Source organism: Ambystoma mexicanum, chromosome 11 (assembly GCF_040938575.1).
Source record: "Ambystoma mexicanum isolate Mex_15411 chromosome 11, UKY_AmexF1_1, whole genome shotgun sequence".
Classification (NCBI taxonomy): Eukaryota; Metazoa; Chordata; class Amphibia; order Caudata; family Ambystomatidae; genus Ambystoma; species Ambystoma mexicanum.
Genome location: NC_090934.1, coordinates 723571661 through 723595367, shown reverse-complemented (window position 1 = coordinate 723595367; position 23707 = coordinate 723571661). Strand labels below are relative to the sequence as shown.

The 23707-nt window shown below is 45.3% G+C and overlaps 1 protein-coding gene across 12 annotated transcripts in view; it reads right to left on the bottom strand.

Moving 5' to 3' along the window:
* The window catches only part of PPFIBP2 (PPFIA binding protein 2), a 1806653-nt gene that overhangs the window by 239161 nt on the left and 1543785 nt on the right, over positions 1 to 23707 (bottom strand). For all 12 annotated transcript variants that reach the window (XM_069623590.1, XM_069623589.1, XM_069623593.1 and 9 more), the window contains one exon: positions 13479 to 13604. In XM_069623590.1, coding sequence (XP_069479691.1) covers positions 13479 to 13604 — 126 coding nt within the window. The remainder of the gene's footprint in view (positions 1 to 13478; positions 13605 to 23707) is intronic.

The following is a 23707-nucleotide window of genomic DNA, read 5'->3' as shown; positions in this document are numbered from 1 at the left end:
AGACGCCAAATTAACCGAACTGGCAGACACAGAATCTGGCCCAACTGTGCAAGGCCTGCTTTTCGGAGATCCTTTTCTGAAGGAGATGACAAAATTCGTCTGGACATTCACAGCACGGACAAAGCACAGGCTTCAATAAAAAGAGTATTCACAACCAAGGTTTTCTCCAGGGCCGGATGAGGAAGAGGTCGCTCTTCCGGCCGTTATTTCTTCGACAAGAGACCTCAACAATCCAGAGGCCAGCATAATTCCTGGCAAGAACGCTCCAACACATTCTTCCCCTCGAGGGGTCGTGGAAGAGGGCGTCCCTGGAGGAGAGCGGCTAGATACCCAGCCCAACAACAATCTACAGGTCAGTGTACTAATAGCAGCACCAGCACCACTAACACCTATAGGAGGGAGGTTAATGATGTTTGCAAATGCTTGGGATACCTTATCGGGAGACGCCTGGGTAAGGGACACAGCTCGGGGTCTGCGCCTAGAGTTTTTCGCGCAGCCCATTCAAAGATATCGCCCCACTCCCATAGTAATGTCTTAGTCAGATCAAACCGCCTTAGACAGCGAAATACTCAGTCTTCATCAGAAGCAAGCGATTCATCCCTGCTCAAGTCAGGGAGGCTTCTTCAGTCCCAGATTTCTGGAACGCAGAAAGCAAAAGGTACGCCCAGTCATAAACCTCAGAGCTCTCAACGAATTCATCATTTACCACCATTTCAAAATGGAAGGTATACACCTGCTCAGAGATCTTGAGAGACCAAACGACTGGCTTATGCGCCTAGACTTAAAAGACGCTTACCTCGCAGTGCCGATTCATCAAGCACACATTAATTACCTCATATTTTCTTGGAGAAATCGAGATTGGGAGTTCACAAGTCTCCCCTTCGGACTCTCTTCGGTGCCTTGGGTTTTCACCAAACTCTTAAGACCCGTAGTAGCTCCATTAAGAGAACAAGGTGTCCGTCTCATAATTTACATAGACGACATTATTTTCATGGCCCACTCGCAAGAGCTAGTTCAGAAATAAACCAAACTGGCAATAAACTTACTACACAGCCTCGGTTTTCTCATAAACTGGGAAAAGTCAGTTCTACTACCATCCAAAAATATGGAATTTCTGGGATTCATAGTGGACACACAGAATTCTCAACTTCGACTCCGATCAGCCAAGATTCAATCTACCAAAAGAGAGATACGTAGGCTCTTACAGAAGAACATGTTTTCTCTTCGAGAACTAGCAAGAGTGATAGAGCAACTTTCATCTTCCATTCAAGCAATATTTCCTGGCCCTCTTCACTATCGAAAACTGCAAAGACTAAAAGGCCAACACTTAAGGCGAAGCCTTTCTCAACTCCTGACACTGTCTCCTCAAGCGAGGACAGAGCTCAACTGGTGGCTCACTCACATGAAAGCCTGGGATGGCAGAGCCATCTTCGGCTCCGCTCCAGATATGATCATCGAATCGGATGCCAGTCGCTCCGGTTGGGGAGCGAGATGCGGTTCCGTAGCCACGGGAGGGACTTGGTCCCCTCAGGAGCTGGATCTCCATATCAACTGTCTAGAGCTTCTTGCAGGTTCCTTTGCAGTGCGCTCTTTTGCCAGAGACAGAGCGAGTTGCTGTATCTTACTAAAGATGGACAACATCTCAGCGGTAAGATACATCAACCATCTGGGCAGCACCAAGTCGAGACCCCTAGCAGAATTAGCCAAGGATTTCTGGCATTTCTGTCTGGATCATCGGATTTCAGTTACAGCGGAATACCTTCCCGGTCTCTCAAATATAGTAGCGGACTGGTACTCCCGTCACTCGACAGATTACAGCGATTGGAGGATCAACAGAGAGGTTTTCCTCCCCCTCCAGGAGATCTGGGGTCCAATGTCCATAGACCTCTTCGCTTCCGGAATCAAGTCCCAATTACCAACGTTTTACAGCTGGAGGCCGGACCCGGCAGCAGCCGCAACAGATGCATTCCTGCAGTCATGGTCCCAGGGAATACTGTATGCCTTTCCTCCTTTCACTATGATAGCGAGGACCCTGGCAAAGGCCCATCAGGAGCATGCAGATCTGATCCTTATAGCGCCGGTCTGGACCTCTCAGACCTGGTATCCAGTTCTTCTGGAACTTTCTTCGGATTCTCCAATCCTACTACCCCAGTTTCCGGATCTCCTACTAGATCCAGCAGGTCAGCGTCATCCTCTCCTCCTCCGCGGATCTCTGACCCTAGCGGCCTGGAGGATTTCAGGTCAATATGGAGAGTCCCAGGAATGTCTCACAAAGCGATCAATCTCATCGAGGAGAGCTGGGCCCCTACTACCCTTAAGAGATATTCCAACTCTTGGAGCATCTGGAGCTCCTGGTGCCGAGAGAAAGGATTATATCCAATTTCAGCACCTGTAGAAGAGATTTTGAATTTTCTAGCATCCCTAGCAGAAAGAGGGCTTGCCTACAGGACTGTAAACGCCTACCGTTCAGCAATTTCCGCAGGTCATGACCTTATCCAAGGAGTACCAGTAGGAGAACACCACCTCGTCTGCAGGTTACTCAAGGGTGTGAGGCTTACCGTCCCACATCCAGCCCGCTATGACAAGCTTTGGGACGTTAATAAAGTACTGAACCTTTTTTTGTCATGGTCTCATAACGAAGAACTATCACGTACGGCCCTATCCGGCAAACTCACTACTCTACTCTGCTTGGTATCCTGCAGGAGAGTCTCTGACGTCAGAGCTCTAGATTTAGCAGGCAGGGCCTTTTCTCCGGATGGCATTGTATTCCATATTCATAGAGGAACGAAGTGCAATTCCAGGGTGATTTCTTATCCCGCCTTCAGAGATCAACCTAAGCTTGGCTTGGTTAAATGCTTGAAAGTCTACGAAGAAAAGACAGCTTCACTCAGGACCTCCCCTAACACGCAGCTACTGATAGCTCTGCGTAAACCGCACAAAGCGGCATCAGCACCGACCTTAGCACACTGGGTGCGCTGGACTCTAGCTCAAGCAGGGATCGACACCCAGCACTTCGGAGCCCACTTCGTTAGAGGAGTCATGTCCTCCAAAGCCTTCCAGGCAGGAGTTCGCCTAGAAGACATCATGAGGATGGCAGACTGGGCAAGCGAATCAGTATTCAAACAATTCTACCTGAAACCGGTAGATCAGCCGGCAACCATTGTGGTGAGTAAGCTTTAAACAAGCATAATGGGAGCCTCCGGTCTTGACATAGAATAAAGATTTTCCATAATAACTTACTAGAAAGTCTTAATTCTATTAAAGACACGGAGGCGAGCATTATCCCACCCGGCGAGAAAATAATAGCATGTTACTTGATGTTGATTAAAGACTTAATGTAAATATTAATGTTTTGGAATTTATATGTATTCCATCAGAATAACTCCATGAATTTCTCTCCCACCCTGATAAGGGATCTAGGGTTGTCATATACAGGAAACTAATTTTCCTTTTTTCTTTGACAGCGCCTACAGACAAGTCCGCCTGATCACAGCCCGACACAGGTTCTTGTACAAGTTGGCTACAGTTATCTTCTACTATGGACAGCCAAGTTTGCAGCCTCGAAAGAGGAAGTGACATCATGTTTAGGACTGTTTTTGGAGGGGATCTGAACTACTATTGGTGGACTAGGTCACATGTTGGTGGCCTCTAAATGAACTGGAGCAAAGCTCCCTGTGAAATGCAGTTCCTTCAGAGACTCTTAGTTTTATGTTATGTTGTTACTGTTATATTACTATGCTTATTATATATTTAGTGCACCTGTTTTTTGCACATTACTCATGGCACACTTGGGTGCACAAATATCTTGCTGCTGAGCTTTTTCTTTATTGTTGAATAAAAGAAAGAGAAGCATAACGTTCGCCTCCGTGTCTTTAATAGAATTAAGACTTTCTAGTAAGTTGTTATGGAAAATCTTTATTCTGAGATTCATCTGTTACCAACTGACAGAACCCCAGCACCAAAGGCACCTGCCTCCACCCTGTGAAGATTCAACGGGTAATGTGGTACCAAATGTATTAGGGTTAGCCCACTTGGCCACCCGCTAAATGTCACCAACGGAAACCCCTTGATCCTCCGCCCAGGATAGGCCATCCCCCTCATGGACCTGCCTGTACTCCAATGGAGGATATAACATCCCTTACCTATTTGCTAATGGTAGGGACTGAAACTCTAGACCATGGACTTTACCCCCAATGGTGACAAAGAGACTATCTGCTTTCCTAAAGGAACCCAAACGTTCCAAATAAATCAAGACTGCTCTGCGGACATCCAGGTGGTTCTAGCCCACCTCTTGCTGGGTTGTATGTTTAGGGAAGAAGGCAGGTAGAACCACCCCTTGAGAAACATGAAATTTGGACACAACCTTGGTGAGAAAGGCAGGGTCGCAGCAAAGGAATAAGGCATCCTCCTGAATAAGAAAATCTAGAGGTCTACAGGTCAAGGCAAATATTTCAGCCAGCTTTCTGGTGGATATGATCGCCACCAAGAAGGCCGCCTTCATGGATAGGATTTTAAGGGGAACCCCATCTAAAGGCTCAAAGGGACTGTCCTAAGGGGCTTTAAAAAGAAAGGTCCGACAGGGGCAACCCCAATGCCATCATGGGCCTCCCTAGATTAAAACCTTTCAGCAATTTGGAGTCAAAAGAACAATCCCCCAGACTGAAATATGCAGAGCCCAAAAGGACCTAATAGCCGCCCATTAGGCCCTCAAGGTGTAATCTGCTAAGATATAGACTTATATGATTTATGCATACTTTTACTAGCCAGTGATACCTTTGTAGCAAATGTTCTGTGCTATTTGGAAGACCTGCCCACTGCATCCTTCAGCGTATGCCCCTGCACAGCATGCATTAGCTCAGTAAACCCCAGAAAAGGCTTGGTGCCACTGATGGCCTCAAAAACACATCAACTGTCAAAGATAGTTCAAGGGTTTTTGCTGAAGTAATTGAGATGGGGCTCACCTTGTCCCTAGCCCAGGTATCGATCAACCACAGCAACCCCAGAATGGTCACTGGAGATCAGTAAGCTCTACTGTCTAACAACTGACTAGCTGGGTGAATGGCCTAAGGGTGAATCCCCTTTCTCTGTCTCGCTCTCTCTGGGAACAATATAAATTAATCATAACCTAGATCCCAAAATACACTAGTACAAGAAGATGTGCCTTCCAAACATCCAGGTCTCACTTGGTCCTTTCCTTGCATGCTCTGGTACTTGTTGCCATGACATTCTATGCTTCCCATCCTTGCACTCTCCTTCCTGCGTTTCTTCCTCTCTCACTCTTCTCCTCTGTCCCTCCGATGTTTTGTATCTCACTTCTACTGCCATCACTCTCTACTACTACTCTCACCTTGCTGCACTACTACTCTCCCCTCTCCACACTACTACTCTCCTCTCTGAACCCTACTACTCCCTGACACTCCACTGTCTACTTGTCACTCTCCTTTCACTCTCCAAGTCGTCTTTCCATTCACTGGCATTCACCTCCTAACTCTCTCTCTGATAGTCTCAATCACCCACCATGTGTGCACACTCATACCCAAGTACCACCTTCTCCCACCAACCAATACCTGCCTTGCACAGTCTTTCAGCAATCCTTGTCTATGGTCCTCTGCACCATCTTTCCTCTGCTTGGTCTTTTGGTCCTCCTTCTCCCTCGATCTCACCTGAACAACCCACACCTCCCTGTTTCCTGCGCCCTTTTATCCTCCCCATGTCCCTATCATTGGTGCTCTCCCTCAGCCGATTCCCTGGGCCAATTACTAGCGTCTTCACCCCCTCCACCCCAAGGGTTGAGTTTCAGGTATGCAGGCACATATAATGGACTTTAAACCCTGACCCTTTTCCATCTGTAGGCATGCCATCATTTGAAAATGGTGGCCTGCTCACAATATAGTCCATTTTAGAGTGTGTATGTTTGCTGGCATGGCGTGGCTTGTTCAAGGTATAGCCTATTCCATGGTTCGTGTCGCGATTATCTGGATCGTGGGGATTTCTGGTTTGATAAGCAAGCTGCTTCACAGTCTCGCTGAAGGTACAGCTACTTTTACAGTTCAAGTCACGTAGATCATTTGGGTCTGACAGCCTGCGCGGTGAGTCGCTCAATGGTATTGCAGTTCTTTGCAGCTCTCTTTTGGTTGGGCTGCTCACTCCATCACCGGCAAGTCCTCTGTCTGATGTAGCTCTTGCAGAAAACCGAAAAAGACTGGTCAGCAATGTGCATCACAGGTGTGGGGCAAGAAAAGGTGTCACAGGTAGAAGGACAGAGAGTTGGGCTCTCCCAACTCCACCCCAGACTTCCCACAGTGCAGAACTGGCTCTGGGAAACCATGTAGCGGGCCTTCTGGCCCAGGTTGACAGGAGCCGCATCCCCTCGTGACAGGGGCAGCTCCTTAACCCTGTCACACTGGGCATTGACCTAATCTGTGGAATACTTGCCAGGGGATGTTTAAATGTTAATGTATTTCAATGTGTGTTTCCTTGCCCAAATCTAGCTGCTCATCTTATCAATCTGTCTTTAAGTTTTTATTTGTTCCAATAAGGTTTGTTCATTGGCACAACCTCAAACTGCTAACGGCAAAGTCCTCTTTCTGCTTTGAAAATCAAAATGAACAGGTGTCCCACATCTCTCTCCCTATGTTTTTCTTAAATGTTAGTTTTAAAGTAATCCTAAATAATCTAAGCGCTTCTTTTATTGTATAAAAACCTAACACAAAATATCAAAAATAACTGCTCTCTCAATATTAGTTTTCACAAAATGTTTCACAAAAAATCTTCTATGATACTGTATTCCTTCTGCAAAATATTCACTGCAATATTTAAAATGTACAAAAATGTGCTTGCAAACTGGCCATCCTTTTCCTTTTTACTCACAGTATGGTTTCAGAGCTCTGTTGAAAAACCAAGATACCCTCTTGTGTCTCTTCCCTGTGGATGTGCAGCCAAGACTGCATACTAACTGCTGCTGCTTAGGCCTTTCATAGCCATCAATCTTTGATTTTCGGAAAATATTTAAAGCTGGTCAAATTTTACTGATGTGCTTGGGACCTGCCCTGATATGTGAGGGCCTGTTCACTTTCTTGTCTCAGTAGGGAACTCATCGGTACCTTTCTCTTTCCCACACCTACAATGGACTTCTTACTTCAGCGTTAAGCTCGCCCGCCGATCCCCGTTAGGCTGCTATTTATTTTATTCTATTGTATTTTTGCATTTATAGCAGTGCACAAAGACCTGAGGCATCTAGGCGCTAGTTACCACATTTTAGCATAACTGGGCACCTACGCCTCTGTGCTTTGGACCCCTATAAACATCTAGAATGTACTGGCCTAAACTGCACTATTCTAGTCTCTAGCATTGCATCTTACCACTCCACTTAATACCCTACACCAAATACAATAACCGGAACCAGCCTAAAGCACAGATTGCATGCATGAACTGATGTGGGTCGCCTCAAGAACTCCCACTTGCAGCAAAGACACTAGCCCAGTCCACACAAACAGAATGCTCTATAAGATTAACATACGTATCCACCTCATGATATATCCATGCCTCGTCACAACAGATTATGTGCCAGACACACAAAAAACACGAGTACGCAACCTGCAGCAGTCCATATTTTTTGGACTACAACTCCCACAATCCCTCACCAGTGACTATAGAGACAAGGGCTAGTAAACGTAACAAATTGCAAAGGTTGCCTATTCCTAACTAGAAGCTTACCCAATACTAAGGGTCTGTTTCCCTATGATCTGCAAGCATCAACACAACAGCAATGTAAAGTTGCACTGCTCCATCTGCTCCTACTAACCAAACATGACACATTCACCTGTAGGTCACAAGGCACCAAGATACCATGAAAATGGAACCAGTTGGGGTGTATAAAACTCCATACCATTTCATGAAAAATCGAGTTTGTATGAATCCGTTTGCCCGGGTCTGGTTGTGAATGAGAAGTAGCATTTTGCATCAGTTAAAATAGCTTCAAACATTCCGCACAAGGAAAAGATTTTTCTTAGAAACAGCTAACATATGTATTGTGGACATAACAATTGCATCTCAAAAATTGCTGAACCAATTGTCAATAACACGAGACACTGATAACATTATCTGTCAGGTCTGGTGCTCACTGCTAAAACTGGTTTAAAGCTACGAGTTAAAAAATATTTATGAATTGAAGTCTGAGAGAAAAATGTGTCCCTTTACTCTCCAAAAAGAAAACATTTTAATTAGCTCACACAATCGTACCTTATTTATTAGTCTGTGTCGATACAAATATTGGTCAAGTTGCTGCACATGTAAAGTTCAATTCCTGTTTATACACTTTTGATAAGTATATCAGTTTAACATAGAACCATGTTTGTGTTGAAGTTACCTATACAGTTACAAAAATATATTGTGTTTGCATGTATACACCATATGTGCATATATATATATACAGTGACAAAGACCCCGGCTTGTTCCTGAGGGTGTGTGTGTAGTTTGACACAAGGAGTCGGTCCCCACCACACCTGCTATGCTATGCTATGCTATGTGGGGCCTCGGTGTAGCCTCTGGACACCCCCACAACACCAGAGACCTGGGACAGGCACACACGTCCCACTAGTGTCACTGGCTCTTCAAATCCTGCTCTATGTTACACAAAGACAGCGGCTGAGGCATGTGTTTTTCCAGACGTGCAAATATTAAAGACTGATCATGAGGAATACAAGCTTACTAACTTATTTTGACATTTGTAAAGCGCACCTAACGTGGAGGCAACTGTGGTCTAATTCCTGCGGCCCATGAGTGGAACACAGAAGTGTTGCCAGCCCACCACCCCTCCCTCACTGACTCCATGGGTTGCACTTTCCTTTCCTGTGAATGCATGCAATCAGGAGTTCAAAAGATGGTGGACCTGCCAGCACAAGCATACATCCGCGGGGCGAGTAAATAACTGAGCACACTTGATTTTCCAAAACACAACCAATCTCGACGACAGCACAACTATTAACCACTCGTGCAGCGCATAAAACATAGTCCTGCACAAGGGGAGCAATTGAGGATCCATAAAAGTCCTGGGGAAAGAGATAACATGCATGGGTGCTTGGAGTAGCAGAGCAAAAAGAAGTGGAGAAGAAATGGTATGCAGAGAGCTGAAGGGGCAGGTGGGGCGGTGTAGACAGAGTGAAGAGGTGTGGAAAGAGCTGTGGGAGCAGGAAGACGTGGAGGAGTGACAGGGCAGAGGTGGAGGTGTGGAAGGAGCAGTGGTCGAAGTGGGCAGGAGCGGTCAGAGCGGTGCTCCTCTACTTCTTTTAATTAAGTTTTACCGTTCCTATACTTTTATTTTAAAAAGAAAACGGTCCAGAATGGTTTTGTTTTAAAATAAAAGTGTAGGAAGTGGTTGGAATTTGCACTTTCAGTGCACTGCACAAGACGTTTCCTTAAAGAGCAGGCACATGTGTTGTGGTGTTTTTATTGTGCATGGGAGGGGGCGTGGCAATGGGGTCTGTGGGGAGCGGTGCAGGTCAGTAGGGAACATAGTTCCACTACTTCTTTTCGCACACTTCGACCACTGGGAAGGAGCGAATGGAGCACGCAGACGAGGAAGTAGAAACAGAACAGAGAGCAAGAGGCGCTGGATGTGTGGAAAGGGCAGAAGGAGCTGATAGAGGTGCAGAAAGCGCTGAGGCTGCAGTTGGGGGAAAGTATGGAATTTGAAGGAGAACATCAAGGAGGAGAGGAAAGCACATAAGTGGGAAGAAAAGTAGGTAGAGTAGAGAAGCTGGAGGAGACGATCAAGGAGTAAGCAAGGGCATGAAGGTTGGAGGTGGCATTTTCAAGGAGTACAAAACAAGTTGGAGGGGACATCAAGGGAGAAAAGAAGTTAGAAGAACCGAGGAGGAGCAAAGTCAAATAAATGGTGGTCAACCACTGGAGGTACAGGACCAGTAACAGACATACGGTAAATGAACATCTGACAACCAGTTTTCTGGAGGAGGAACACTGTGAAGGGTTTTGACCCATGCTGAATCAATAGACTGGGTAGATGTGGGGATGAGCTGTCTCCGCCCATCATTCCATCCCAGAGTCCAGGAGAACCGCGCAGTTGTGCGCATACCAAAAGCGCCAGGGGTGAAAGGTGGTGCCAAAGGAAAAATAGCAGCACCTCTCAGAGCAAAAGCGCTTTTAAATCACCTCTGTTTCTTTGAGGGCAAGCTCCAAATGTCAAGTTCAAACATTGCAAGATAGCTAATACCGGAGACCTTTGTTCAAAAATCCGTTTTACTGATGTCAAAAAGTTGCTGAAATCATGGGCACAAGACCACTCTAAAGATTCAACCTTCTTGTGGGGGGTTTCCACATAACCACTCTAATGTAAAGATGCCTATCAAAACAATAGCAAAAATCTCCTGTCAAATTCAAGACAACTCCTAAATGGATGCAGTACCGACAAATTCCATAAGGCGGCGCTAGCGGTCTAAACTCTGACAGGAGAACTGAGTTCAATAGCTGACAAAGGGACCTGAGTCAGCTGGACTTCAAAGCCTGTTGGTTAATTAAAAATCTTAGCCACCTGCTGTTCCCATAGGCCAAGAGGCTGGGAAACCTTAACACCTCAGAGATTCCCACACCAGGAGGCAGGATATCACATGACCCTTCTGAGTGAGAAGGAGGGGTTTTCCTTCAGCTTGCTGGAGCCCACACAAAAGACTCTTCCCCTTGAATGGGGTATGTTAATTTTGAGTGTTTCCTGTCAACAGCCCTCTGCCAGCAAGGAGAGACATGTGTTTCCTGACCCACCCAAGCTTCTGGAGGCGGACCCAAACACTTTGGGGAGTTGAATTGAAGGCAAATATATGTTTCATAAAAATACTGATAACTCTTTGTAACCAGATGACAGAAATGTGCAATTTGGGGATCCGTAAAATGAAAACTGTGCCCACAATTCAAGACCAAACTCCAATTTGTGTGATGTTCTGGTGCAAAACCCCGCTAATTATGAATATTGCAGACACAGTATTTAAGCTAGCAACCTGGAAATTTACTGGGATATGTGTAGAAGGGGGGGGTGTACATTTGTATAATTTTTGATGAAAAACCAATGTTGCAAAACCCACTAAAATCGAAAATAAGTTGCCATTTTTTAATGCAAGCTCCTAGAAACGCCAGAGTCGGAACAGAGACTACCTTAAGCAATGTGTAATATGTACATGTAATGTCAACCACTTGTGTACCTGGGAAATATGTATTTGGATCAGAAATAGATTTGTGTGCACATTGACCAGGGGAGTGTCATTTCTGTAGGTCATAAAAATGACATCACTCTGACACACTATCCCTTCCCAAATCAGGGACCAAAGAATCTATTGACCTATCAAATTAAGAGAGGGGCAGGCTTAGGGAAGCTAGCCTCTCCACCCACTTTCTAAACACATAAAAGCAGACAGTGCAGGACAGATAGGGATTCAATTCCATTTGCTGTGGAGCGTGCTGACCGACGACTTCACATCCAGAGATCCAACACTTAGACTTCCAAGCTAAACAGAGACTACAGAACTATGAAACAAGAAGGCCCACTGCAAGCAAAAGTATTTGTCAGCAGGCCTCAAAATCTTTTGCAACTGAACTCTTCAAATAGCCGGGCTGAGCTGTTTGATTCTGGCCTAGAACCCTGTGACAGAAACATCCAGAACCAGGAGCCGTGCTGTGTCCAGAGAAGGTAGAACCCGATCCAGAGAACCGGTGCCTAGCAGACCCAGGACAGCAGAGCAGAGCTGACCCAGACGCTGTGAGCAGAACCGCCCGAAGTCCAGTCCAGTTGACCCGATCCGTGACGAGGCCCAGTCCTTCTAAAAATATAGTGTGAGTACTGCCAGAACTGTGCGAAACCCAATCCCTTAGTTAAAATAATCGAATGCAAACTATTTTAACCTAAGTAGAACTGCCTCCTAGTAATTCTGTCATCTGTCATTCTAAAGCTGCAAACTGTCACCTGTCATTTTGAGTTTTACTTTAAATCCGAAAAACTACCTTTACTAAATCGTCCGTATCTCTGGAACCGTCCTAGGAACGTGGTTAACTTTCATTTAAAGGCTAAGATTCTAGGCTTTCCAACGAACCTAAAACCGACTTGCTACTCCTTATACTTTTGCTGTAATCACGATTCACGCACTCGCGAATTTTACCGCGATTTGCAATTTGGCCTGATTTCTTCTCCAGTAAAAAAGTCAGCAGCTCCTTGCTTTCCTTTGCTAAAATTCGTTTAACCTGCTAGTTACTCATAGAGCATTGCTAAAGTGAGCCTGAACTAATATAAAGTAGCCATCACCTACCCTGAACCTCTAGAGGGAATTAAAAGCAATTTTAGCACCTTTTCACTTCCTTGCAAACCACAATAAAGTAATTCGCCTGTGTTTAAAACTCATACCTGTTTTTCTCTAAGCTTGCTGGGGGAACTGGAACTGTGTATTGCATTATAAAGTGTGATTTGTTGGGATTCTTGAAGACTGTGCTCTCCTTCCATTTCTTATATTGCATAGGGGGGAGTGAATTGTCAAAAGAAAAAGTGATCATATTACCTTTTGCTAAAATCATAACAAGTATTTCTGTACTGCATTTTATTCCACCTTGCATTTCCTTGAAACCATCAAGCATTTTCAGCTACCTCATCCTCTATACTACTCCTAAGTAACCAAATCAGTGTACCACTGTAACATTATCCATTGTGGATCCCGGTCATATTCTGAAGTGTGGTATCTATTATCAATTTATTTATAAAGTGTGATAGATATATATTGTTGAATTGTCCAAATAAACTGTTCAAATTTGCAAAGCAAACCTACTTCTTGGCTCAGTGGGGTCAGGGGGATTCTAAGAGAGGGGTGTTATACAAGGGTTCATCATCCAGATTATAACTTGCCATAAAAATATATAAATAAGGGCTTCCCTTGGGCATCCCAGACAAGGCACTGACTTAGTGGGATTGCTTGATTGGAGTCACTTACAACACGCCTGTAGCGATTCAGCACAAAGGTTAGCCAACAGATAGACTGAGTGTCAGAGCTCAAATCTAGAGACGAGTCCCAGGTATGAGTGAATTTCCAAACAATGAGGATAAGCGTAAGGGCTTCGGTAATGTTTAGTCAACCTGTAATATACTACACAACCTGTGGCCACAGGCAGGAGCTAGTCAGGAAAACAGGATGTCATCCAAGAAGACAGAGTTGTGCCCAAGATACTGAGTGATACCGGAGTGAGACTTTGATAGAATAAGTTTTATGAAACAAGAAGGCTTTCCTTTTAATGGTTTGCCGCCTAGAGCCCTGCGTTTGAGTTTTCACACCTTTGTATAAAGTCCCCAAAAAATAACTTTTCAATGGAATCCATGAGTTGTTTTTTCTGTGTCGTCCACTTGGTTTTGTGATATTAATCATGTGTTAGTAATTTGTAACATATGACACATTTGAACACATGTATGCCTTCATTTGCAAACTGATACTTACAATAAGACCACCATGAACACCACTCCCTCGCAGGTTTGGTGCATATTCTGCCAGATCAACTGACCTCAGCCACTCCATCACCCTGTGATTGGACCACTGAACGACTTCTGAAGGGGATATATTATTCTGTTTAATGATACAAACAAGTGATTAATGGAAATATTGAATCACAATAAATTATTACTATGATATGATATAAAATACAATTAGCTGAATATGTGATATAATGAATCCTTCTAAGTGCCCTAAGTGATTGTACAGCACCTGTTATGTACAATAATGACTAGACACTTCCAATATTGCAATATTTCTTGGGTGCTGAAAGGCTATGGCACCGAGACACAACAGTGCACTAAACAATGATATCCCCAAGACTGTTAGAACCTCCAAAGGGATTTCTCAGTGATAGTCGAAGAATTAAGACCTTTGGAGGTGACATTCTACTACAAACTTAAATACATTAAGGAGGAATGACAGATAATGACTTGGAGTAAGGAACATATGTCACCCACTACTAAATGGCATCCATCCATAATGGAATTAAATACACTGAACACACCATGTGACATCTTAATTACAAATTATGAAGAACTATGAAGGGTATTTCCTCTTTCTTTTAGTTGAGAAATTGATTTTATTTTGAGTTTTAAAAGGCGCAGACTCACACAGGTGCTGCTTCACATTGACTTTGAGAAAACCATCAGGTACATTACAGAGGTGTAACATATAAAAGGCAACAAGGAATGAGGCTAGGCACCCAAGTAGTACACTAAGTTGCAGCAGTATCTGAGATTTGAAAGGAAACTTTGATTACATGGTGTGTGGAAAGCTTTATTTAAGGTACCATTAGTTACAGAAATCTGGGTGTTTTCAAATTCTTCATATTACAACAAACATACTAACACGTGGAAGCATCTCCAAGTCAGGTAACATTTCACTGCACAGAGGTGGGCAGATTAAGTTCTAAGGAAATGGCTAAGTGTGACGAGGGGGTAAATGTGCTAGTCTTGGGGTCTAAATGTGGTACAGCAAGCCATGGGAAGACAGGGGATGTTATTTAGTTATTGCACATGGACATGCCCGAGTTAGATCTTTTCTTCATAGAGCCAGAGTGTAACATTCCTTTTGAACCTCTTGATCAACAAGAAGCAGCATTATGTGAATCTCCAGACCATAAAAGCTTTTGGTCTGTTCTCTTGAGGATTTCTGATATTGCACAGATGCGCATCAACTTCAAGCATCAATTAAAGAAGACATCAGCCATTTTTCAGAAATGATAAGCTTTTGCATGTAATTCAGTAAGGGCAATAAAAGGCAGAACACATTTTTATTGATTTGACTTTTCATATAGCCTCATCAACAGCAAATAGAAAGGTTGATGGTGCTGGACAAGCAGATCAGAGAGAGAAACCAAGACCAAGTAATATGCATTAGTAAATGAGTAAAACTTTACGAGTTTTATCATGGTGTAACTCTTTCAATAGCTGACTGGCAATTCCATAGGGAAAGTTCCAAGATTGGGGGAGGCACAAGCCCTGAGCCAAGGGTCAGCGAAAAACAGGATTTTGCATATGAATGGGGTGGAGGAAGGAGTCCGATTGAGATTTCCAAATTCTAGTTTACGTGGGGGGAACGTTAGCAAGTTTTACTAAAGTCCACCTATGGTAGGTCTATCGAAGAGTCTCCTTTTAGTGTACAGCGTTCAAACTCTTAGGGCCTGATTCATGGAAGTTGTTTTTTCTTATAATGGTGCAATACCATAGGGAAATGTTCTCTGAATCAGGCCCTTAGTATAGGCCTGACCTACCCAAAGGTTTTGGCAGCTATGGCTGAGCAGCCAGGCTTATTCTAGGAGGGAGAAGGGCTGTATTAGAGTACAACGTCCTTTGAGCACATAAGCAGTCAAGAAGACACTCACACACCTGCAGTTATCTATACATATTTTTATTTATTATATTTACTAGGCAATGTAAAGTTCACTTTTCAATTCAAGCAAGTAAGAGAAATGGTATACATATATACAGTAGGACTTTTGCAGTTAGAACTCAATTCAATGATAAACCTTAAGCTGAAATGCAAGTAAGGGAAAGAGTTTATTCAAGTTAGCAAAAGTATTCATCAACCAACAATCACAGAACGATAATACTGGTAAGTAAAATAACTACTTACACACATGTAGAATAGTTGGAAGCAATTCAAGGTAAGTAAAGCACTTTACAATTCATACTTGGAATCACTGGCATCAGCAATGAATGAATTAATCAAAACCAGCAGAGAGCAGGTAAGACTTGAATTACATTCACAGAGACGTTAGGCTTTTGTAGTCCATCCCTATCTAGTTATGAGAGTCTTAGTCTCAGATTGGGGGGCAAAACATGTAAGGCACAGGCTATAGAAAGTCAAGAGTTCCAGAAGAAGACTTGTAGCAAAGTAAATTACACTTCTCTGTTGGGAAAAAGGGTTCAGGAACTTCAGAGATAACTCTCTGTGGGCACACAGGTGTTAGGTCTGGACGAATGTGTATGGGCGAACTACCAAAACACATGAATCAGCACTCCAGCAACCCACGAGCAGCAAAGCAACTTTAGGTAAGCTCTACAAAGAGTCTCACAGAACCTTAAAAGTGAAGAGGATATGATATGACAAGTAATTTATAACACGCTGTACACAAGTGTTTCGAGGCGTGGCAAGGAAGGGAGGACAGAGGACAAAACAATGATCTTACTAGGCCTTGTGTCATTCAGATCATGCAAGTGCGGGGGAGGGGAAGAAGTACCGGGGGAGGGGGAAGGAAAAGTGCAGATAGCTCAATTGTGCTGCCGGTAAGTGGCTCATAAATGCAGAGAGAAAGCAGCCTATAGGGTTGAAGATACAGACCCTTAAGTGCTTGGGAGGCCCGGAGGCAGTGCAAGGGCAACTGGACATGGCATGGCCAGGTGACCAGTGTGCAGAGCAGTCAGGAACATCAGCCGAGAAGAGGGAGAGAGAAAGCAGGAGTGAAAAGGAAGGCCTTGAGTTGCTTCTTGAACCGTAGATGGTTCTGCTCAAGTTTGGGAGAGGCAGGGAGGCTGTTCCAGAGGGAGGACCCATCAGAGTAAAGAGATCTGCTCTGCATTCTCTGCCTGGAGAAGCGTCTGACTGTCAGAGAATTGGAGATGGATGATCGAAGAGCTTGAGAAGGAAGATGCTTAGAAAGAGAAAGTTGGAGGCAGTGCGGCCCCCGTCCCCTGAAAGCCTTGTGGACGATCAAAGGGTCTTGAACTTGATCTTTGCAGCCACGGAGTGCCAGTGGAGAGATTTCAGGTCTGGAGAGATATGATCCCTGGGCTTGAGGCCAAGGACAAGTCTCGCAGTCCTGTTCTGGATAAGTTGTAAAGGGCGAAGAGTAGAGGCAGTCAGATTTAGAAAGCGTCTGTTGCATTAGTCAAGCCTAGAGAGGACCAGGGCTCTGGAGACAGTGAGCTTCTGGAGGAAGGCGAAAAAAGGAAGACGACAGCCACAGTCCAATAATCCACCTGGGGTGGTGCACCATGGGAAGTTCACATGGGAAGGAAACCCCCTCATGGGATATGGGATGACACCCTAGGCGAGATGCGGTATACATCTACGTATGCAAACAAGATACAAGTTTGTCCTCCTTTTTATCATCCTGAGATGAAGAAGAGCAGTCATGACATTCTGAAAAATAGTACTGCGACAAAGAAGATGCAGAGTGCAGAAGAGCACCCCACGGAAATGCAGTGAGCTGACCAGCCTATTCAATTTGGTCAATCGCGACAAACAAATAAACAGCAAGGAAGGACTCCAAACAAGGAAAAGTCCCCGCTTGTAACGCTCACCTGATTCTCGCAGAGGCGCCGGTCTTGACTGGGCGACTACCGTATCTTCAAAGGTGATGTGTAGCACCCGGTTGGCTCTTTGGGCTGGACCTCTGTGCACTGTATGCCTGACTCGAAGAGTAAGATGTCTGCAGATAGAAAATATGGGATTAATGAACTGGGGTTATTGGAGTGTCCCTATCTCTTTCCTTTTCTCCTCTCCTGTAGAACCCCAAAGGTTAACGCTCTCACCTTAGGTAAGTGAATGCCGAGCTCTCCATCTGCCTCGGGGCAGGGTGCTGTAACCAGTTTCTTCACTGGATAGGTAGCGCAGGCCTCTTGACTTCAGAGGACTGCTGTCCGTCGTTTACTGCACGAACGGTAAGTTTCGAGTAATTCTAATGTCTTTAAAGTCTTTAGTAATGATGTCTCTTGTTTTGCAGGGTTCCGGCGATGGCGGATGACGGGCTGAAGTGAGTTGAAGATGGAGCCCGTGTGATGAATAGAAGCGCCTGGAAGCACGTAAGTAAGCGCTTGTTGCCTGCTTCACGATGCGCTCTAACTGTCTTTTTATTTTGCAGGTACAAGTTCGGAGCGGCTGCAGGGTGCCGGAATACCCTCTGGGTTAGATGTGGAAAGGAGTAATGGCACGTGAGTATTAAAGTTCCCCAATGTCTTTAAACGCACCTTGTTTTGTCTTTCAGATGCGGAATGCAGCGCCAAAGGCCTCCGGAGCGTGCGAAGAGTTGGTAAGCTTTTGTCTTTCAGATGCCGGAATGCAGTGTGAAGACCTCCGGAGCGCACGAAGAGTAGGTAAGCCTTTGTCTTTCAGATGCCGGAATGCAGCGCGAGGCGTTGGTGACAGCCGATGGACCAGGTAAGTGAAGAGCTGTCACTGAAGACCGAAATGCTAATCTGTTCTTTTTTGTCTTTATAGGTGTTGCTGAAGACTGGATTCAGGATGGTAAGCCTTTTTCCTTAGGCCCAGGATCAGATGCAGAAGACACAATGAGCGTTCTGCTGCAGAGGATGCAGAATAACGCAAAGCAAGATTCATCCATCGGGTGTGGTTTAAATAGCCTCCTGTAGTGCTTAGGTGTCTCCTTCCACAGCCACGCCTAGGTAAGAAAAGAGTTCCTGCTTTCCAGAAGAGTTCCAGTGTTCTGAGTCTAGGGTGTGGCTCCTGCCCCACCCAACAGGAAAAGTAGTTCCAAACAGAAGAGGATCAGAGGCTCAACTGGCAGGCAAGTAAGCAGCATGGTCTGCTGCAGGTAAGTCCACCCAAGCATTATGAGCCCGGCGCTTCCAGCGTTGGGACTGGGCATATTTATGAGCCTGGTGCCACTGGCGCCAGGACTGGGTCCAAAAGGTCCCAATTGGGACTGGTTGGCACTCGGAACCTGGGTTATGGATCTGCTTCCAAGGGAGTTGGGAAAACCCTGACCTTTTGGAAGCAGAGATCATGACATTACCCCCCCTCAAGGCCCCTCCCAAACCGGGCTTCTCCGGGGGTTTTGGCTTGTCAGGATATGTTCGGTGAAATCTTTTGATTAGGCGAGGAGCGTGGACATATTCAGCAGGTTCCCAGGATCTCTCTTGGGGGCCGTAGCCTTTCCAGTCAATTAGGTAAAATAGTTTAGATTTGGAGATCTTGGAGTCCAGAATGCTTTTGACTTCAAACTCGAGTTCTCCATCAACTAGGATAGGTTTTGGAGATTTAGTTAGTCGGGTTTGAGGTTGCACGGGTTTTAATAGAGAGACGTGGAAGACCGGATGTATCTTCATGTGCGGGGGCAAGTCCAACTTGACCGCTACTGGGTTTACTATGGTAGTGATGGAATAGGGACCAAGGTATCTTGGGTTGAATGTGCGTGGCCCTTTTAGAGGTAGATATTTGGTGGATAACCAGACTTGATCCCCTACTTGATATTGAGGGGCTTCCTTCCGATGTTGATCTGCTCCTTTCTTGTATTGTTCTTTAGCCCTTTGAAGGTGAGAAACAGCTTCCTTAAAGGCTTGGGTGATTGTAGAATGCAGGTAGTCTACTGCTGGTGTTTCAAGATCTTGGAGGGGATCCAACTCCGAGGTTCGAGGGTGACTGCCGTACAAAAGAAAAAACGGGGTTTTCCCAGTTCCCGAATGGACAGAGTTATTGTAGGCATATTCGGCTATCCAAAGGATGTCTTTCCAAGTTTTTTCAGTTTGTTGCAGCATGCAGCGTAAATACTGTTCCAGAGTTTGATTGGTCCTCTCGGTTTGTCCGTCGGTCTGAGGGTGGTGACTGGTCGATAGTCTCACATCAATTTGAGCCGACCGACAGCAACTTCGCCAAAAATGAGAAATAAATTGACTACCTCGATCCGAAATTAGAACCGAAGGAAAACCGTGCAGTCGGACGATGTTTTCGAGAAATTCTCGGGCCAGAGTTGCTGCTGTTGGCAAGCCTTTGAGCGGAATGAAATGCGCCATCTTGGAGAATAAGTCCACGATTACTAGAATCGTATTGTATCCGGAGCATGGAGGTAGATCGGTGATGAAGTCCATAGAAAGCGTATGCCAAGGGCGAGGTGGGATGTCAATAGGGCGTAAGAGGCCTGCTGGTCTTTCCTTTTGACTCTTGTTTTGGGCGCATACTCCACAGGACATTATAAAGTCTCTGATATCTTTTTTCCAAGACGGCCACCAGAAGTAGCGCTTGATCTTTTCTGAGGTCTTGGCCATACCGGGATGACCTTCCATTAAAGAATCGTGATAACAAGAGATTACTTTTTTCTGTAAATCTGTGCTGGGTAGGTATAATCGTTCTTGGAAATACAATAAGTTGTCCTTTACTGCAAAGTCCTTTCCCTGCAGATGCCAATTCTGTATGTCTGCTGGAGTTACAAGTTGCCTGGCTTTATCCTTAACTTCCTCTATGGATTCTGTGGCGATTACACCCAGAATTCTTTGTTCGGGAATGATTGGTACAGGTTTAGGGTTGATCAAGTGTTCTTCCACTCCCATCCGAGAAAGGGCATCAGCTTTACCGTTCTTTGTACCAGGTCGATAGGTAATTATGAAGTCAAACTCAGCAAAGAATAATGCCCAACGGAGTTGTCTAGAGGATTGGGCTTTTGCGGTTTTCAAATATTGCAGGTTTCGGTGATCCGTAATCACAGTAACGGTGTGTCGGGCCCCCAGCAGATAATGCCGCCAAGCCTTAAAGGCAGACTTGATAGCCAGAAGTTCCTTGTCAGTAATCGTGTAATTGATTTCAGGAGGCGAGAATTTGCGGGACCAAAATGCCACGGGATGCAACTGATTGGTTACCGGGTCCTTTTGTGATAGAACTGCCCCCATGGCAAGGCTTGAAGCATCAGTTTCCACGATGTAGGGGAGTTCGGGGCGAGGGTGTTTTAAGATTGGTGCAGAGATAAATTTAGTCTTCAAATCCTGGAAAGCTTGTTCCGCCTCGGTAGACCATTCAAAACGTTTGTTTTTCTTTAACAAGGCAGTGATGGGCTGGACTATTCGAGAGAATTCGGGGATAAACCTGCGGTAAAAGTTAGCGGAACCTAACATGCTTTGCACACCTTTTACGGAGGATGGTGATGGCCATTTGAGAACTGCATCGACCTTCTTTGAATCCATACGCACTCTGCCAGGTGATAATATGAATCCCAAGAATTCAACTTCAGTCACGTTGAAAACACATTTTTCCAATTTAGCGAAAAGTTTGTGTTGACGCAATCTTTCGAGGACCATTTTCACGTGTTTCCGATGTTCAGATTCCGATGAAGAATAAACGAGGATGTCGTCAATGTAAACAACAACACACACATCTATGAGCTCTCTGAGGACATCGTTCATAAAATATTGAAAGGCGGCCGGGGCATTGCAAAGTCCGAAGGGCATGACCTGATATTCAAATAGCCCATACTTGGTGCGGAAGGCCGTCTTCCATTCATCGCCCTCTTTTACTCGTACCAAGTGGTAAGCTCCTCTAAGATCCAGCTTTGTATATATGCATGCTTTTCTGACTTGGTCCAGGAGTTCAGGGATCAAAGGTAACGGATATCTATTCTTAACGGTGATCTGGTTCAGGGAGCGATAATCTATACAAGTTCTAAGGTCTCCTTCCTTTTTTGGAACGAAGAACAAAGCTGAACAAGCAGGGGACTTGGAAGGACGAATAAACCCATTTGCCAGGTATTGATCCAGGTATTGTCGAAGGTGAAGGTTCTCAGGCTCGGTGAGGGCATAAATTCTACTACAAGGAGGAGTAGATCCAGGTATCAGGTCTATCTGGCAGTCATAAGACCTATGAGGAGGTAGAGAGTTAGCCTGATCCTTCCGGAAAACATCTTGGTATTCTAGGTATTCGGGAGGTAACTGGGGAGTCTCTGAAGAAATTGCTGCCAGTGCAACACCAGGTGGAGGGTGACAAGTAGAGACACATTCTGGAAACTGGACCGTTCTTGCTCGCCAATCGATCAGAGGATTGTGTTTCTCTAACCAAGGTATTCCCAGAATAATCTGAAACTGAGGGGCCTTGATCACATCGAACACGATCTTCTCATGGTGTCCATCTTGACTTACTAGCGTCACCTCTTGAGTGGTATGCGTTACTGGCCCGGAGGCTATCTCTGTACCATCCACCGTAGTAATGACGTCCTTTACAGCCTTGGGACAAAGAGTTAGATTCATCCTCAAAACCATTTCATGATCCACATAATTGCCGATGGCACCGCTGTCGACGTAAGCTTCAATTGCATGTAATCGATCCGGATTATCAGGGCTAATGAGGACCATAGGTATCACGAAATGCGAGGTCACGGAACTGGTTTTCACGCTCGGCAAGAGGACCTCTATTCTTGTCGGGCGAGGTTGTTTCCCTGCTCAGAGTTTGTAACTTTGGTAACTGCAGCTGCTACTGCCTTCTTGGCAGGTTTCACCGGACAGTCTCGAAGAAAGTGCCCTGATTTTCCGCAATAGAGGCATAATTGCAACTGTTTTCTCCTTTCCCGCTCCTTTTGTGTTAGAGGACCTTTCAGACCCCCTATTTGCATGGGTTCCCCGGAGTCTACTCCTTTGGAAGGAGTTGGCGGTTTGGAAAATACTCGAGCATCAAACTTGGAACGATCGGCCTTCCTGTTCTGCAGTCTGTGATCTATTTGAACGACCAAGTCTATATAATCCGAACAGTCTTGTGGGGGATTCACTACTTGGGCTAAAACGTCTTTGAGCTCTCCACGTAGACCTCTATAAAACAGCGTAATCCTTTTGTCCTCAGGCCATTGAGTTTCCACTATTAGTCTATTGAAAGATGCAATATAAGCCAAAAGGTCTTGATTACCCTGTCGCAACGAAAGAAGCTCATTGTCCAAGGCCTGCCCCTGTGAATGTCTTGCGAACAGTTTTTCCATACTAAGCTGAAAGGCTTGAAAATCATGGAGAACCGGATCATCTTGATTAACTAGAGGGATCGACCAGTCTGCCGCATTGCCACTAAGGTACGAAAGTACAAAAGCTACTTTAGCTTGATCAGTTGGAAAGGCTGCTGGCCGGCATAAAAAATGCAACCGGCACTGATTGATAAATACTGCAAACCTCTTTGGGTCACCAGAAAATCGTTCGGGCGGAGCCAGAGGTACATTCCCAGGTAGGTTGATCTGCACTGGATTCATAGAGGATGTTGAAGGAAGATTTGCCCCTGATGCGGGTAACGGGGTCTGTCCGGCTTGTGACTGTAGCAATTGTCTAGCAAGATCGTCTGTTCTCTCCTTGGAAATAATTAGTTCCCTTCTTAGAGCATTCGTTTCCTGACGAGCTGCATGCACTTCTGCCCTTAGTTCCCCAAGTAACCGGGCTAGGTGGTCGGTATCCGAGGTTTCCATAGCGCCTGGGCGAGAGTTTTGCGGTAGGCTTTGCGTTCTGTAACGCTCACCTGATTCTCGCAGAGGCGCCGGTCTTGACTGGGCGACTACCGTATCTTCAAAGGTGATGTGTAGCACCCGGTTGGCTCTTTGGGCTGGACCTCTGTGCACTGTATGCCTGACTCGAAGAGTAAGATGTCTGCAGATAGAAAATATGGGATTAATGAACTGGGGTTATTGGAGTGTCCCTATCTCTTTCCTTTTCTCCTCTCCTGTAGAACCCCAAAGGTTAACGCTCTCACCTTAGGTAAGTGAATGCCGAGCTCTCCATCTGCCTCGGGGCAGGGTGCTGTAACCAGTTTCTTCACTGGATAGGTAGCGCAGGCCTCTTGACTTCAGAGGACTGCTGTCCGTCGTTTACTGCACGAACGGTAAGTTTCGAGTAATTCTAATGTCTTTAAAGTCTTTAGTAATGATGTCTCTTGTTTTGCAGGGTTCCGGCGATGGCGGATGACGGGCTGAAGTGAGTTGAAGATGGAGCCCGTGTGATGAATAG